The sequence below is a fragment of the Pseudorca crassidens genome, chromosome 12 (assembly GCF_039906515.1).
Source record: "Pseudorca crassidens isolate mPseCra1 chromosome 12, mPseCra1.hap1, whole genome shotgun sequence".
Lineage (NCBI taxonomy): Eukaryota > Metazoa > Chordata > Mammalia > Artiodactyla > Delphinidae > Pseudorca > Pseudorca crassidens.
This window is the reverse complement of record NC_090307.1, coordinates 86,231,770-86,248,785: the sequence shown is the minus strand read 5'-3', so window position 1 is coordinate 86,248,785 and position 17,016 is coordinate 86,231,770. Positions and strand designations below refer to the sequence as shown.

General features: G+C 59.4%; 1 protein-coding gene across 8 annotated transcripts in view; it reads right to left on the bottom strand.

Moving 5' to 3' along the window:
* The window catches only part of RFLNA (refilin A), a 244,657-nt gene continuing 227,641 nt past the window's right edge, over window positions 1-17,016 (bottom strand). For 5 of the 8 annotated variants that reach the window (XM_067701166.1, XM_067701165.1, XM_067701168.1 and 2 more), the window contains 2 exons: window positions 3,016-3,125; window positions 1-1,580 (listed from right to left, as the gene is read on the bottom strand). In XM_067701166.1, the coding sequence (XP_067557267.1) occupies window positions 1,247-1,580; window positions 3,016-3,089 (408 nt within the window). In that variant the 5' untranslated portion in view covers window positions 3,090-3,125 and the 3' untranslated portion in view covers window positions 1-1,246. Of the gene's footprint in view, window positions 1,581-3,015; window positions 3,126-11,858; window positions 13,203-13,638; window positions 13,952-14,253; window positions 14,271-17,016 lie in introns of those variants that run through there. The other 3 variants (XM_067701164.1, XM_067701167.1, XM_067701169.1) reach the window with 3 other exon arrangements.

The window sequence follows — 17,016 nt, the reverse complement described above, 5'->3', positions numbered from 1 at the left end:
TTCGAGTCTGCACATTTTATTAAGATAATCGATTCTTAAGTTATTTCTTTGTTAATCAGAAAGCATCTCTGTGGCGAGAACATGCACAGTCTGTAGATATATAAAAATGTATCAGGCACTTCGCCTCTCCTGAACGCTAGCTCCGAGCCGCCCCTCCCCACAGCGAGGGAGCTAAAGCCCCGTCTTGGGGGGATGCCAGAGGAGCGGCGGGGCAGCCTCCACCTGCTGGGCCCAATCAGGTCTGAAGGCGTCTCCGTGGCCACGCTGGGGGCTTCTGGGGCATTGGTGGCAGGCAGCCCCAGGCCATGGCCCCAGCACCCACGTATCCTGGCTCTTCCCAGGGAGCACAAGGGTCTCCCGTCTTCCTCCCCTGACCTTGCACGTGTGTGGTGAACCCTGCTGCACTGGCCACTGCAGTGTCATCACTGTAGGAACGGGAGGCCTGAACGAGGGCAGCTGGACCCCACGGAATCTGAAAGCTGACAGCTGGCCAGGAGCCTCGGGCAGGTGGCAGTGGTCATTTCCAACGGCTTAGACGCCTCCCCTTGGCACCTGGCTCAAGGGCTCTGACGGTCCAGAGTCCTGGTCCTGAAGGTGTCGGGACAGAGGTTAGCAGGATGCCCTGCGGGTGAGGCTCCGGACACAGAGCTCAAAGGCCTCGGTGCTGACGGGCTATGCCCTCCATCCTCCGCACTGGGGCACGGGCACTGGGACAGCGCGGGCAGGGCTCCTCCAGGCCGCTCCCCACACACAACCCACAACCAGCCCCGGCAGCGTTGCCGGCTTTCGCCCAACCTCCCGCCTCACCGTCCACCAGAGGTTGCTGGGCTATGGCTCTGGGCGTCCAGCTGCACACACGTGAAAGGCCTGCTCTGGAAACAGCCCTCTCCGGGGGCGGCGGGTGTCTGGACGGCACTCCTCTTCCCTCCCACGTGGCCTGGGAGCCGGGGTTGGTGGGGGGCCCCCCGGCCAAGGCCGGGCCGGACGCCTCAGTCCTGCCGGCGTTCGGGGTGTGTCCACCGCTTCAAGGGCAGCCAGGACCCACACACCTTCTTCACTCCCAGGCCGTCGGGGCGAGCACCGCCTACGCACCTGCCCCCGCCCCGGGCTCCTCGGGAAAGCCAGGCCCACGCTGCCTCACCGGGTAGGTGCTGAGAAAGCGGCTGCGGCGCGGGCAAGACACAGCCCGGGGTCCCTCCCGATCGTGGAGCCCGTGCTCCGGCCGCCGCGGGGGTCGGGCTGCCGGTCAGAGCGGCGCGGGGCCCAGCAGGCCGGGCCCGGGGCGCGGGCACAGCTGCAGCTGCACGCTGGCCGTGAACCAGCGGCGGGGCCGGCCCAGGCTGAGGTGCAGGGTGGTGCGGAAGGAGCTGCGGGCGCGCTTGGGGAAGATGATGGTGGTGCTGCGGAAGCGCAGGGCGCGCGGCCGCGGCTCCAGGGTCAGCTGGCTGCGGTAGCTGCGCCACGTGCAGTTAGGCGCGGCCACGATCGTCTCGCTGTAGGCCGTGACCGTGGGCACCGGCGCGTAGAAGACCTTGTCCCGGAAGTGCTTCTCCGAGGCGTACTTGACCTCGGAATTGCAGCTGCGGGGGAGGGCGGGAGCACGGGGGTGAGCCCCGGAGGCGGCAGCCAGGTCACCGTCCCGCGTGGTCGGGGGGGCAGTGCGAACACGGAACGGCCTGGGCTCTTCCGAAATGCCCAGGTCAAAAGGGCAAGGAAGGGCTGAGGGACCCAGCTGGCTGGGAGGAAACTCGAGAGACGGGACAGTTAAATGCCGCATGTGACGCTGGCGGGATCCTGAACTGGGATAAAAATAGGCCATAAAAGGACATTTGGGGACAGTGGGCGGGACCGGACCAGGCAGTGGCCGTGTTTCAGCTTTAGCTGGCCCGGTTTTGGCAAGTGCACTGTCATTATGTGAGAGGATGTCACTGTCCTTAGGAAGGACACCAGCCGGAGTTACTTAGAAGTTCAGGGTCACGGTGTCACTAACATCCTCTTAAACGGGTCAGAAGAAAGTTTCGTTTACGTAGAACGAGACAGTGAGCAGCTATTCAAGCCAATGGAAAGAGTCAATGAATCTGTCTAACGGGGGTTCCCTGTACTCTTCCTGCAACTTTCCTTAAGTTTGAAATGTTATCAAAATAAGTTTCCCCCCAGGTAGCCTCAGCACCTCTAGGTGAGTGACCCTTCTTACGAGGGACCAACTGGTCAGTGCCCCCAGCTCTGCTCCCAGATCGTCACACTGGAAGGAAAAGCTCCGGGGAGGGGCGTGGGGACTTCACCTGTCTCCCTCCCTGCTGCACCCCACAGGTGACCCGCGTGGGAAGGGAAGCAGGGGTCCCTAGAGCCCAGGCAGCTCGCATCCACCCTGGCTGGGGCCTCTGTAATAAAAACTAAAAAGGAGAGCTCTTTGGGAAGAAAAACTTTTAAAGGGGACCTGTTTGTCTCCTGGGACCCTATCCAGAGGTGAAGCGGGAGGAGGTAGTGGGTCCCACACCCCTGGGCAGGCCGAGGCGACGTGGACAAATCCATCCTGAGCGTCCCAGGGATACGCGGGTGAGACCCACGGACCCTAGACTCCACCTTCTGGAAGCCCGATCTCCAGAAGCCCTCCGAGAAGGGCAGATGGCTGGGGGAAAGCTCCCGGTGGGGTGGCCTGAACTCAGAAGTGCAGGTGCTGCCTGAGACGTCCTACACGTGGGAGGGCACCTAATACACATTCAGGGCAATGGCTCCCCGGGGGAAAAAGGGGCAAATTCAAAATAAAACCCAGCCAGGTTGGGGGTGAAGGTCAGTGTGGAAATGGTTGCATGTGGGCCGGGAAGGGCTGGAGAGGTGGCAGGGAAGGCCACCCGGGGATAGAGTCTCTTCAAATCACGGCTATGCCTCGTCGGGGAGCAGCACGCTATGCCTCGTCGGGGAGCAGCACGCGGAGGGGCTGCCTAGAGGGAGGGGAGCCTGCTGAGCGCCCCAGCCTGGCCACCCCGCCCCACCCGGCCCAGCTGCCCCACTCACCGGATCTCGGGCGTGGGTTCTGGGTTCACCTCAATGCTCTCCCCAAAGAACACGGGCAGCATCCGGGGCCTCATCTCTCGCGCCGGGGTGCTCGGGGGGAGGGGGAGGGGCTGTGGGGAGAGCCAGGGACACAGGGTCACGTGAGCAGCCCTTTGGCACTGCAACCTCAGCTCCCCGCCAGGCACAAGGGTTGCCCCACACCACTCCAGTCCTGGTTTTCTGGAAGCCTGCTTTGCGGGGTCCATCGGGAAGCCCACCCCAGCGTCCCTCTGTGGAATCCAAGCACTCTGATGCCCACGGCTCCCCACCCAGCCACCGGCCTGCCCCTCACTTCCTGGGCATCTCAATAAGGGGACGTGGTAACGGCCTCTTTCTACAACGCCCAGCCCACCCGAGCCCCAGGAGCCAGGCTCAGAGCCCTGTAGAACTGGGACCCCTCTCAGGGAGCCCCTGAGCCTAAGCTGCGCCCCTGGGTGACACGTCAGGTAGGAGCTCTGCGAGGGACTGAAGACCGTGCTCGTCGAGGGAAGAGTTCCCCGCGCTTCTTGGTGCATGGCTGCGGGCCCCTCCTTCAGCTCCTGCACAGGCTTTCCCTGTCCTCGCCTGGACGAGGAGAGATCACAGCAGCTGTGCTTTCTGAGGGCTAACCGCACGGGCCGTTGCTCTGAGCTCTCCATGTATCCATACATTCGATCACGGGAGGGAGCTGTTACTAGCATCCCCATTTTATAGATGCTGAAACTGAGGCCCAGGGTGGCTAAGTAACTTGCCTGAGGCCACACAGCTAGGAAGAGGCAGAGCTGGGGTTGGAACCCTGGCGGTCTGGCTCCAGAGTCTGCGCCCTCACCCATGTTCCCCGGCTGCCTCTCGGGTCCACGGGACGGGTGCTGCAGCCCCAAGACCTGTCCTGTCACCTCCTGCTCGGAGCAAGCTTGCCCTCACACACAGGATCAGGGCACTTCCCACACAGGCCTCTGTCCATATATCTTTCACTCGCCTTGGCCACGGCCCAGGCTGCCTCTGTGTCTTGGTTTATGCTGTTCCCTGTACTAGGAACGTCCTTCCCTTTTCTTCTCACTTGGTCCGTCCAGGGTGACAACTCAGGCACCAGCTCCCTCGTCTTCCCCCAACATCCTCTAAGGGGTTCCTGGAGCTCCCACCTGCTGGTCTCCATTGCTGCGACCCCTTTGTGTGTCGCCCCCAGACCATGAGCTCCTTAAGATTCAGGACCTGATGACCTCTCTGGCCCCAGGGCCTGGCACCTCGCAGACCCCATGGTGTCCAAAGGCAGGACCTCACACGTGCAGAGCAGCGCCCTGCTCCCCTTCCACCTCTCCCCGCCGTCCTGTGAGCCCTTGGGCCAGGCCCACACCTGTCTTCAAATCCGCTCTCAGCCTATGGACATGGTCACCGCAGCCCCCTCCTCAGCTGATCACAGCGTCCCCAGAACAGGGGCCGAGGAAGGACCACAGGAAGAAAAGATCTAAGACTTGGAGAAAGAGGGGGTTCTCCATAGGCCCCCAGCAGCTGTCGTCAAGCTGTCCCATCTCTCCCTTGCTGGGCATGGCAGGTGGAATAATGACCCCCAAAGTGTGCATGTCCTAATCCCCAGAACCTGGGAGCGCGTGACCTTACAGGGCAAAAGGGACTTTGCACATGTGGTTAAGGATCTTGAGATGGGGAGGCTGTCCTGGAGTGTCCAGTGGGCCCCCAGTGTCTTCACAAGGGGTCCTTATAAGTGAAAGAGGGAGGCAGGGGGGTCAGAGTCAGAAAGAAATTGAGGACATTATGCTGCTGCCTTAAGGGTGGACGGGGCCAGGAGCCAAAGACTGTGGACAGCCTCTAGAAGGCAGGAAAGGCGAGAATTCTCCCCTAGAGCATCCAAAATCCTTGCTCTTAGCCCGTGAAAGCTGTTGTAGATTTCTAACCTTTGGAACCGTAAGATCTTAAATCTGTGTTGTTTTAACCCACTGTGCGTGGGGTCATTTGTTAGAGCAGCGACAGGAAGCTAATACACCACGGGACCCAGCAAACAACTCCCCTCTCGGGGCTGCAGCCTCCTGGGCCCCGAAGTGGGGCCACAGGAGCACCTGCCCCCAGGCCGCAGTCATGACAATGATTCAAAGTGTGTGAATGTGCGGGACAGTGCCCGGCACGGGGCAAGCGCCACATAAAGTCTTGTATAAAAGTCTCAGAATACGGAGAAAAGGCTTGTATTCTGCGTGCTTTTCACAAAGGCTCGAGGGGTGGTGGCTGGTGCGGGGGGGGGGGTCCTCTCAGGAGATTGAGACAACCCTGCTCCTACCTTTCAGAAGCAAGTGCACATCATTCAGGCGCTTTAAATTTAAAAATAAAATAGTGATGGGAATTCCCAGGCGGTCCAGCGGTTAGGACTCCACACTTTCACTGCCATGGCCCGAGTTCAATCCCTGGCTGGGGAACTAAGATGCTAAGAGCCGCGCGGTGTGGCCAAAAATTAAAAAATATATAAGTTAAAAAAAAATAAAACAGTGACAAGATATAGGCACTTCTGGCATCCTCTGTGGCTCTGTGAAATCAGCACCGGCCTCAGCTGTAAAACTCCATGATTTGATGCTCATAAAAATCATACTCTCTCCCCGCGAGACTATCCGAAGCGTGAAGTATGGCGCTTCCCCAAACGTGTGCAGGGGTTCGCTGAGCACCTACTGTGCGCCAAACACCTACTGTGCGCCAGGCCCTGTGTGAGTCGGATGAGGCACTGTGCCTCCCAGGGCTCTTCTTGTGGACACCGAAGAGGAGAGAGGGTGAGGCAGGCGTGTGAGGGGCTATGGACATGGGTGCTAAGGTTTTGGGAGGTGTCTCTAGGTGGAAGGGCCGGAGGGAGGGAGGGGCAGCCTGCTACTGGTCTCCATCCCCCCACCCCACCCCCAAGAAAGAACAGTTCCCAAGCTCACGGGCAGGGAGGGCTTCCTTGGGAGGCAAAGCCTTCAGTGCAGAGCTGGGTACCACCATCCCTCTCGGGTCCCCTGAGCCTCCTGGCGCGGCCCCGGTGCACATGTGGGGCCCCATTCTGGCCGGATCTCACTCCCCACACTGACTGCCAGCAGAGGGGACAAGGCCGACCTCACAGACTAGGCCAGGAAGCTGGAGCTCTGGGCACCGTTTTCCAAAGGGTCCTGGTGGAAAACAGCTAAAATCTGCCCCACCTGGGAACACGATACGAGAAAGAGAGAGAGGAAGCCTCTGAAAATCCAGACGCAGGCTGGCGTCCAGGGGCCCCGGGGGCGGGGGCGACGAGACAGCTCAGGCAGTCGTTGCCGAGGCCTGAGGCTGCCCCCGCAGGGCTCCAGGGACCAGTGGCAGTTCCAGCGTCCCGCAGCCGCCGGGCTCCGGAAGCTCAGAGCCGAGTCTTGCAGCTGCAGCGGTGTTTTAACATCAACATGGCAGCGCTGCGCGCGGAGCCCGGCCAGCCCCGGGAGCCGGCCAGGAAGGCACACCGCTGGCCCTGCAAGGGCAGCCCTCCAGCCACGCTGGACTCACATTCCCATCGGAGCCGCCGGCGTGGGAGGCGGGCTGAGGACGGGGCTTGGGCTCCAGCGCCCAGGGGACCCCCTGCTGCTGCCGCTGCACCTGATGGCCTGGCCTGGGCCACCTGGAGCAAAGAAAGCTCCCAGGCGCCCTGCTCCCCTCACCGCCCCCCAACCCTGGGGCAGCCACATCCCAGCTCGTTTCCCCAAAGGCCCTGGTGCTTGCTTCCCTCTGAAGAGGACCCGTCGAGAAACCCACCTGTGCCGGCCACCTGCGCACAGTGCCTCAGTTTGCTCGTCTGTACGAGGAGGCTGATGCCCGGGCGCGAGCTGGCCGGTGTCCTCGGGTCCCCTCGCAGCCCTGGGCTGCAGGGGCAGGGGAAAGCACGGGGAAGCTGAGAGCTGAAGGCCGGACCCCAGACTCCCAGACGCCACCCACGCCCACCCTGGGATGGCGACACAGCTGGGCCAGCCTCCAGCCCCCAGCTCCTTCTAGGGACCGGGAGAGCCCTGTTCTAGCCTGGGGAGGGGGCTGGTCTGGCTCCCTGGTCTCCTGGGCAGGCAGGGTGTGTGTGTAGGGACCAGGGAGTGCTTCTGAGAGAGTGGGACCCAGAGAACAGCGGGCTGCCCTCCGCCTACCATGCCCCCCCACCCCACCGCCTCACCCAGTGATTCACACGCCTTCCCTGGAGCTGCCGGGTGAGGATACATACTCCACGCCTGGAAGTAAAAATACACCCGGCGTCTGGAGAGCTCCCCCTTCCTGGCTGTGGTACAGGGCACGGCCCACAGGACGGCAAAGAAAGAGAAGTCCTCCGTCGTGAGAGCTCCGCGCCGCGCCGTGACAGCCCAGCCCCACCGGGGATCCGGGCCTGGCTGGCAGTGACAGGTAGGGATGGCACAGCGGTGTGACACACGGCGGTCCCCCACCTGCCACGGCACGGGACGTGGCTGAAGACCACGTGTGACCCACAGAACCTTCCGCTTAGGAAGCATCAAGCCCCCATCAGCGGAGGGTAAGTGGCAGGAGGAAGGGTCCGGGGAGACCCCACACTGACATGGGAGAGGGGCGTCCTCACCAAAGCCACAGGGAACCTTTGTAAGGGCCGAGACAGCCTTTCTCAGGCCACTGGCCTCACTGGCGGGGGATGGCTTCAACCACGATTGGAATTACACTGAAGATCTTCGGCGTGTTTGGGATTTGAGACCAAAAGCTCCCGTGCTGGGCTAAGGGGACGCTGACCTGCACCCGTGAGGAAAGTGATCAAGGAGGGACATTTAAGCCCCAAGAATTCTTATCCTTTTTATGAAAGGCTTCGGGTATCGGTGGCAAATCCTGGGGTGAGGGGAGGGACTCCAAACGGCTCATTGCACAACACGGCACGACAGAGGCGGTGAGCGGGCCAGGCTCGGGGAGCCCAGGAGACCCCAAACGGCGCAGGCGCAGGGTCTGGCACTCAGAGCAGTGAAACTGAGCAAAGCCATAAATCACAGGCCGGAGGCAGGGCTCAGGGACGGGCCGGCTCCCCAAGATGCCCTTGGGGGCCCGACGGACCCAAGCCAGCAGGATGGTGGTGGGTTGGTTTGTGGCCTCCACAAAGATATGTTCGTGTCCTAATCCCCAGGACCTGTGAATGTGACCCTCTTTGGAAACAGGGTCTTTGCACATGTGATCAAGTTAAGATGCGGTCCCACTGGACGGGGGCGGGCCCTAATTCAACATGGCTGGTGTCCTTATACAAAGAGGGAACTTTGGACACGGGACACACAGAGGGAAGAAGGCCATGGGGGAACGGAGGGAGAGATGGAGGGGTGCATCTCCAAGGTAAGGCACGCCGAGGATGGCCGGCCACCACCAGAAGTTGGGACGGACACAAGGGATGGATTCTCCCCTAGAGCCTTCGGAGGGAACACCTGGATCTCAGACCTCAGGCCTCTTTGGACCTTATCTGTTTCCCCCGCCCCACAGCAGGGAGGCCAGGAGTCCCAAGGGCACAAAGGACAGACCACGCCCACCCCAAGGAGAGTCCCCGTCAGTCCCCGCCTAGTGGCATCTTCCCAGGAAGGTGGCTCCTGTCCACTCCCTCGCCCCCAGAGCGCCCGGCAGGGCAAGGGCGTTAGCGTGACTAAAGCTAGAGGCAGAACTTCTCACTCGGATGAGCCTTTCACAGAGACGCGAGGCTGCCAGAGACGTTGCTGAATTCCCGCTGGAGGCCACTTCATCCAGGGTTAAGCGGACGGGGGCTGAAAGGAGGCGCCAGGGTTTCTGGCCCCTCGTGGCCTTCCTTTCCGCCAACAGGCTCCTCCCTCCGTGGCCTGACACACCTGGTTCTCTTGCACCTCAGCTTGCTCATAGGCACCTTCGCTGGTCAGGGACACATCGTGAGCCTGCAAGGGGGCCATGGGGGCTGACCCCTGTCTCCTCAGTTCACCTGTCCATCCATCCATCCATCCATCCGTGTGTCCATCCATCCATCCATTCATCCATCGGTCCATTTATCCATCCATTTGTCCATCCATCCACCCATCCATCCTTCTGTCCATGTATGCGTTCATCTGTCCATCCTTCCATCTGCCCATCCATCCATCCATCTATCCATTTGTCCATCCACCTGTGCTGCCATCCTTCCTAATGCCGGGCACTAACTCCCTAAATTCCTAACTCCCTCCCCTCTCTGCCCTCACCCTTGGTTTCACCATCATAGACCAGAAACAGAGAAATGGGAAAATCCAGGTGTCCTGGGTTGGGGGCAGGGGTGGTGACAGCCGAGATCCTAAGAGTTGGCAGTGACAAAGACTTCCAAGGGCTGGGCAGCCCCGGGAGATTTTCGAGGATGGGCAAAGACAGCCCACTCCCCACCACCAATTCTACCTGGTTCCGGCCCCAAGGGCTTCCCTCGGAATCTGGGTCCGGGGAACCAGCACCTCGTCCTTAGGGAAAGTCCCCAGTGTGCCCCTCGGACATACACTCGACGTGTAAGCAAACCCCAGGAGACCAGAGGGGGGTGACGGGGCAACGCACGAGGGGGCCCAGGCCACTGGCTGCTAGGGAACCCATATCCACATCTGAGGGGGTAACAGCTCAGATTGTCACCTCCAGTCACCACTCCACGGAGGGCCGAGCCCCTCATCTGCCACAGATGGGTGATCTGTCCTCATCTCACCCACCCCAGTGGTGGCTGTTCACCCCAGAGAAGACGACTTGCGATCCCAAACGCCATCTGTGCTCTCCCTGAGGGTGGTAAGAGGGGACAGGGTTAGTTCCCTGAACTGGCCATGTTAACCTGGGGAGATGGGTATCTGCCACACACACGCGCTCATCCTTCCTGGCAGCACGACCTCTCCCCACAGCTCCGCCAGGCAGGACGGGGAGGGGGCCAGGAAGGACATGGGGTGTTCCCTCAATCTGGAGCCGGAGGTCCAGGCCCCGAGAGCTCAAAGGTGACACAGACAGCGGCTGTCCTGTTCACAGCTGTATCCCTCGCCAGGCCTGGCTTAAATATTTGTGGGATGAATGCAGCTGACAGGCGAACCCTGGCTGTCCCGGCAGGCGGCCTTGGCTGTCCCGGTGTCCTGCAGGCGACCAGGGGCCCTGCAGGGAGACAAGCCCTCCGCAGAGGCTGTTCTGCAAGGCACTTCTCAGTCAAGTCTCTGATTTGCGTTTCTAATTTGGAGGGTCTGGGAGCTCATGAGGCCCTCTTAAAAAATAAAAATAAAACAGTCACAAGTACATTTTGGAAAGACCAAATGGAATTTTACTTTCTGGCCTCAGCTTAGCCTACAAGTCCCTGCACTGCCCTCCACCAGCCTCACGGCTGCAACTCAACCACGCCTCAGGACCTTTGCACTTGCCATTCCCTTGGACTGACACACATTTCAGCCCTATGACCATAAAGGCCACTCTCTCATGTTTTCTGGTTTCCATTAAATGTCACTTCCCTGACCATCCAGTCTAAAGGAGCTCTACCTGAACCCAGCTCTTCGTCTTACGGGCACTTAACAATCCACCTGGTGTTTCATCACATGTTTAAGTTGGTGACTGTCTCTCCCACTAGAATGCCAGTTCCACGAGGGCAGGGACCTTGAACATCTTGTTCACCACTAAGTCACCCACGGCCCAAAACAGCACATGGCATATAGTAGGTGCTCAATAAGTACCGGTGGGACGAATGACCGATTCCTAGATCTTCCTTTGGTTTGGGAATTACCAGGAACGGTACCATCGTTGGTCCACAGAGTGGGCCAGAAGAAAACCTATGATCAAGTTAGGGTGCGGTTGAGGGATTCATTTATACCCAGCCTACTCCCCAGTGCCTTTTACGTCTTGGGGGGCAATGTCGCAGCCAGCCAGTTACCCTACATCCACGGGGTACTGCCCAGAAGTTAAGTCCAGCTTATTAAAACAAAGGGGGGGGAAATGGAGCCTCTTTCTAGAGGAAGTTTAACATGCACTTGCAGCATAATAAATACGGTGACAAGCTAGCGAGGACCTCAGTGGCCAGGGGGCTGGGGACAGAACTGCAGCTCATCCCCCTGGCTGGGGTGTGCGCCACCAGTGTCGACCAGGAAGGCAGTGCTGGAAACTGGGTGTCAGAACAAAGATGCCTACCCCAGGCGGAACCCCAGGCCCACATGGTCTGACAGGTGCCACGAAGGGGCTGCCAGAGCAAAGCGGCCCTGCTTGCGGCCACCTGGAACCACCAACGCCAAGACGCAGGAGAGCCCACCTGAAAGCACCAACTCCAAGACGCAGGAGAGCGGCCGAAATTTTGCCTACATCTGCGCCTGGAAAGCATTGTCAGTGAGTCGCCCACAGGCAGGATTAGCAACATTTAACAGGAGTTAACCTGCGGGGGGCGAGGGGGGATGGAGGCGGCCAGTGTGACAATAACTTAGGTGCCCGGGGCCCCAGCTGCAGGTCCCAGGGCTGAGAAGAGGCTTCCCTGTGGCAACCATTCCCTCTCATTTTATTAAAAGCAGCATTTCCAAATCCTGTAGGTTCAGAGGTATTTTGTTTTTTTAAAAAAATCAAAACAAAACAACAACAACAAAACGCAGGTAGTTAATTAGCTGCACAGTGAAAGGCAGGATAATGCAAGGTTCAAGGGTAGAGACTCCGGAGCCCAATTCCCTGGGTTCTAACCCAGCACTGCCACTTAGTTTAGGCAAGTCGCTAACCTCTGTGCCTCAGCTTCCCCCTCTGGGAAATGGGTGTCATAAGAGCACCTACATACTTCTTGGGACTACTGTGAAAATGAAATGAGTTGATGGAAGTAAAGCGTTTAGGACGGCTCCTGGCACCTGGGAAGGCTATCTAAATGCAGATGTCATTACCTGTGTGGAAACAGCCCCAGGTCTTGCCTTCAAGCCAAATTAGAAAGATCAGAGACAGCTCAGTTCCATACCTGGAATCTAGTTAGCAAGGAGGGGGAAAAAATAAAATCAACTAGGACAGCCAAGACAAGTAAGCCAGGCCCACTGTTCTTATGGCCGCCCCTGGCTGGCCTGGCCGGCAGGGAAGGCCTCCAAAAATCCTTCTATAAGGGGGATTCCGGGTCATCCGAAGAATCAAGGGGAAGGCTGGTTCCCGGTCCCTTTTCTCCAAGGCCCGCTGTGTAGGACACCACAGGGATTTATTCCCAACGCGAGAGCTCAAATACCACCCCCTCCATTCAACTGTGCCAGGTCTGAGACACTCTTTCAGGAAAGCTGGTACGTTCAGACAGTGGGATCGATTTCACTGCCAACAGCCTGGGTCACATCTATCAATCCCTGGAAGTCCAGAACGCCTCTCCTACCCCCAGCCCCCAAAAGAGAGACCAAAGTTCAAATTCAACGCATGATTTTGGTCTAAGCCAGCGGTTCCCAAACTCTGCTGCACATGAGGATAACCCGGGGAGGTTTTAAAAATCCTGATGTCCAGGTGGCAGGCTCTACCAATCAAATGACACTGTCTGGAGGTATGAGGTGGGCATGGATATTCTTGAAAGACCTCCAGGAGAGGGATTTCCCTGGTGGTCCAGTGGTTAAGACTCCACGTTCCCAATGCAGGGGGCCTGGGTTCGATCCCTGGTCGGGGAACTAGATCCCAGATGCCGCAACTAAGAGTCCGCAGGATGAAACTAAGACTTGATGCAGCCAAATAAATAAATACTTAAAAAAAAAAATCTCTGAGAGATTCCCGAGCCCACTCAAGTTTGGGACCCACTGGACCAAGGAGCAAGAGAGACACCAGTGACATTCCCATCAATAGGCCTGGAGGCAGGGGAACCATTCCTTTCTGCTCCTGGGAGGATTTCCAACTGGGGGGAAGCATTTACTGCCCTGTGAGGTACCAGGTGGGCATTGCCGGGGCCCCAGGAAAGCGGCGCCGGGCTGCAGTCGTGCTAGGACACCCGGCAGAAACAACGTGAAGGCGTGCAGAGCGCCACAGAACAGGGAAATGCCACTGGAATTGTTAGCAGACTCCGGATCTCAACTTGTCATTTCCTCAAGTCCAAAGGCGCCCGATCCCGCCTGCCTGGCTCCCGCCTGCCGGGGAAGGGGTGCGGGGAACCCAGTCTCAGCCCAGCCACCAAGCTGGGTGACCCCCGGAGCCCACCTGAGGGCCCCACTAAGTCTGGCAAGAGGGAAAACTCTTGCGTCTCCTGCCCTGGGGTTCCAGCCTTCCCCAGGCACCGCCTCAGCTCCACGTCAACATACCTCAACACCCCGGGAAGGAAGGGCTCCTGTCTGCGTTTGGTTAAAAAAAAAAAAAAAAAGTCTTTCACGTTGGCAGCACAGGGGGAAGAGTAAACAGGGAACCTGGGTACACTGCTTCGGCCAGGGGCTCCAGCTCACCTAGCCTGAAGCCAGCCTCTTGGAGGATTTCGGACAGTCCTCAACCCCTGCTCTTTCACTGCTGACAGTAAGACAGACGATCACTCCTTAGGCCCACAGCCAGGGAGAGGGCTGCAGGGGTCAGGCTGGACCATCCCCACCTGCGGAGCGTGGCTGTCACTTGGCCACCTTCTTGGCTGGGGGGATGGCGGGGGGAACCCAGTCCCGGCTCCTGAAGTACCCCATCCGGGGGGCTGGCTCTGTTCCCGGTTTCTGCGCGAAGCCGCGTGCTTACCGCTTTGGCCTCGCCGGGTCCGGGGGCCTCCGAGGAGGCGCCAGAGCCCCCCGCGCGAGCGTCGAGGATGCCAGGCGCCAGGGAGTAGAAGGGCGGGCTGGGGCTGGGGCTGGGGGGCAGCCCGGAGTCAGGGCTGTCCAGCAAGCCCTCCCGGCTCTTCTCCTTGAGGCTCTCCTCCATGCCCTGCAGATGCAGGTGGCCCACCATGTCTGGGGGGCGCCGGGCGCGGGCCTCCGGCTCCTCGGGGGGCTCCTCCACCGCGCTCCGGGGCCCGGGGCGGGCGGCGGCGGGGCGAGGGCTGCGCGCCGGGGACCTGCGGGCAGAGCCGAGAGGCGGTGCGTCGGGCCCGGCTCCCACCCGCACCCCCCCGCCCGAGTCCCCGGCTCCCCGGCCGCCCTGGCCGCGCGCGCGCGCGCGCCGCGCCCAGGAGGGGCCGGCGGTCGGGCGCCCGGCTCCGTGCGCTCGGGGCGGCTGCCCCTCCGCGCTGCCACACCGGGCCCGCCGCCCGCCCGCCGCTGCTGGCCGCGCTCCAGCCACGCCGGGCCCGGCCTCGCCTTCGCGCTCCGCCGCCCGGCCCAGCCCGAGGCGCACGCCGCCGCCGGGCCCTCTCCGCACCTTCCCGGCCGCGCCTCCTTTTCTAGGCGCCTCCTCCCGGCCCACCCCGCCCCCGGCCTCCTCCGCGGTGGGCAACCGCCCCGTCTGGCGCCTCCACCCCCCCAGCCCGCGCCCGGGGCGACTGCACAGCCCGGCAATCCTCCGGAATAAACACCCCAGCGGCGGCACCAAGGGGTGACTCGTGGGGTCCCCAAGTCATCCCAAGTAACAGTAGTAGGAGTAGTAATGTCTGAGGTGACCTTTCGAGGTTTCTCCAGCTCACTGTAGTCCGAATAAAAGAATCTTCAGAGACCTCTGTTTTAGAAGATCCGTAACTTACAAGGGAGGGGGCGGAAACCAAAGGCTTCAATGCTCCGCAAGCTTCAAGACCTGTTCCTTAGCTCCCCTCTTTCCAACGGGGCGATCCGCCCCTTTGTCGATGTTCTAAAACACGAACCAACAGTCCCGGGGTATTTGTGTCTCCATCATTTGGGTACCCAAGCCCAACATACTGGTCCTCTGGGGTGGAAAGCCTTGGGTGGAAATGGGGCTGGGGCAGGTGACCGGGAGATTAGAAACATTTCCTGAATCCTCCAGCACCTGGCTGTTTCCCCAATTTCTTCCAAGCAGGTTCTTGAGCACTGACGGTCTCTCCCATCTTTCCCTTCTTTTCCTTCCGCGGAAGGGAGAAGTCACTTGCTTCCGTTTCTTCAGATGATTGACAAGGAGGTCCTTGTCAGTCCAGCTCCCACCCACACAGACACTCCCCCCCACCCCCGCCAGGTGATCCAGCCTTCCATTCTGAAAGCAGGGAATCCAGGGGTACCTAGAGGTTGCGCTGTAGAACAGGAATGTGGGAGAGGCTCCTCGTCTAGCCAAGGGAGCAGAGGAGGCAGGGAAGGTGTGAGAGTGTGGACAGATATACTAGTTTGGTTTCCCTTTGGTGTCTGCTCTTCAGTCACCCCCAAACTGAGGGCACCAGGCTAAAGCACGGTCATTCCATCAGGACTGATCAAGCCGCCACTGTGCCCCCAGCGCTGGGTCCACTTCAGAGCCGCCCACGAGCAAGATAGCCTGGCCCCCGGGGCGCCCAGTCAGATGAGGGGGGAAAACACACCAGGAAGCAAAGGCCGTGAGTTTCAAGGAGGGCATTGACGAGGCACTGCCAGCAAGAATCGTCAGAGGGACAGTTCATTGCTGGGGTGTTCATGAAAGCCCGCTCTGAGGAAGGGACGTTTAAAGATGAGTCCTGAACAGTCCCACGTGAGCTGGAGAAAGAGAACTAGCCTTCCAGGCAGGGGGACGACAAGGACAAAGGTGCTCTCAGTAGTGAGAATGAGTTGCATTCCAGGAAGGGACAGAAGGGTTGGGGGGCTTCCTAAGAGTGCTGCGGGGGGACACAGAAGGACATGTTATCAGGTGAATTTGCAGCCCATTTCCATACCAACCAGGAAGACCATGGGAAGTCTGCTGCCCAAACAGAATTAGCCAGAGCTTTGAGTATCTGGAGCATTGTGGAGGAAAAAAACAAAACAAAACCCAACACAGAACAGCTGACTCCGTTTGCTTCAGTTCTTAGGCAAGAATTCAATTCAATTCTTCCTCAGCCTTGGGCTCCGTGACCAGAAATATGTGGGTGACTTATCATCTCACAGGACAAAAGCGGGGGCTGTGATTTGCAGAACAGACGCACATGTAGATGCAGTTCCTTCCCAAATGCTCATTCACTCAAGCCCCCAGAAGCGAGATCGCCTTCACTGCCCTCGCTGCCGGGCTGCCCTGGAGAAAAGTCTGATAAGAACGGATTACTTCCCAGCCCAGGGAAGTGAATCTGGCAACAACATCCACCCGAGGCTGGTGGGGAATTAGGCGGAGGCATGTGGGGCAGGGTTGCATCATTGAAGTGTCATCTTGACTTTATTTAAAATGTTGCTATTTTCATCATCTGGAATTTTTTGCATCATTTTGGCCTTTCCAGCACTGCAGTAAAATATAGTATGCGTCGCGATTTCCGCATCTGGGACGTTTCCTTAAATTTTGGACTCCAGGTGAGGGCCCTACTCTCCTCACCCTAATCTTGGCCCCCTTGTGCCATTCATGCTTATCAGGGGTGCCTTCATAACCATGCCCACTCGGGTTCTGGAAGTTTCCCTGCGCCCACACACAACTTCCCCTGAAATGGAATAACGCTGGAGACGTGTCTACACCCAGCAGCAGGAAAAACATGACCGCACTACGAATGTCAAACATGCAGTTAGTGGCCCACACACATGACCCCAGTGACCGTGACCTCTGACCTATTTGGATCTCCTGCCGCCGGCTGGGGGCTGCCCATCCGCTGAAAGCTGGTACTGTACAAGCTTCTGTTTCTCACTGTGTCAGATGGTCCGCAAATGTCAAAGAGGGGAGAAAAAGCCGAATTTCCATAAGTTAGCTTGAGCCAGGAGCTAGCAGTGGGTGGGGGGCTATCTCGGCCAGTCTCTGGAGGAAAGGAGGCTTGAATCTCTGTAACGTGAGGCCAGTAGAGCAAGCAGGGCGGGGTCTTTGCAGATCCGAGTGCCTGCTCTGGACCAGGTGCTGTGGGCGGAGGGCGAGATCAGGTCTGCAGAGACCCGCATGTGGGGCTAAGGTATTTGGACTTTATCTGCCAGGGGATGGGGAATCTGTGGAGTTTAGGAAAGATCTGATGCAAACTGCTTCCGAAGTTGGATTACAGAGAGGAGAGTGGAGGGACATCCCTGGCGGTCCAGGAGTTGGGACTCTGCGTTTCACTGCAGGGGGCAC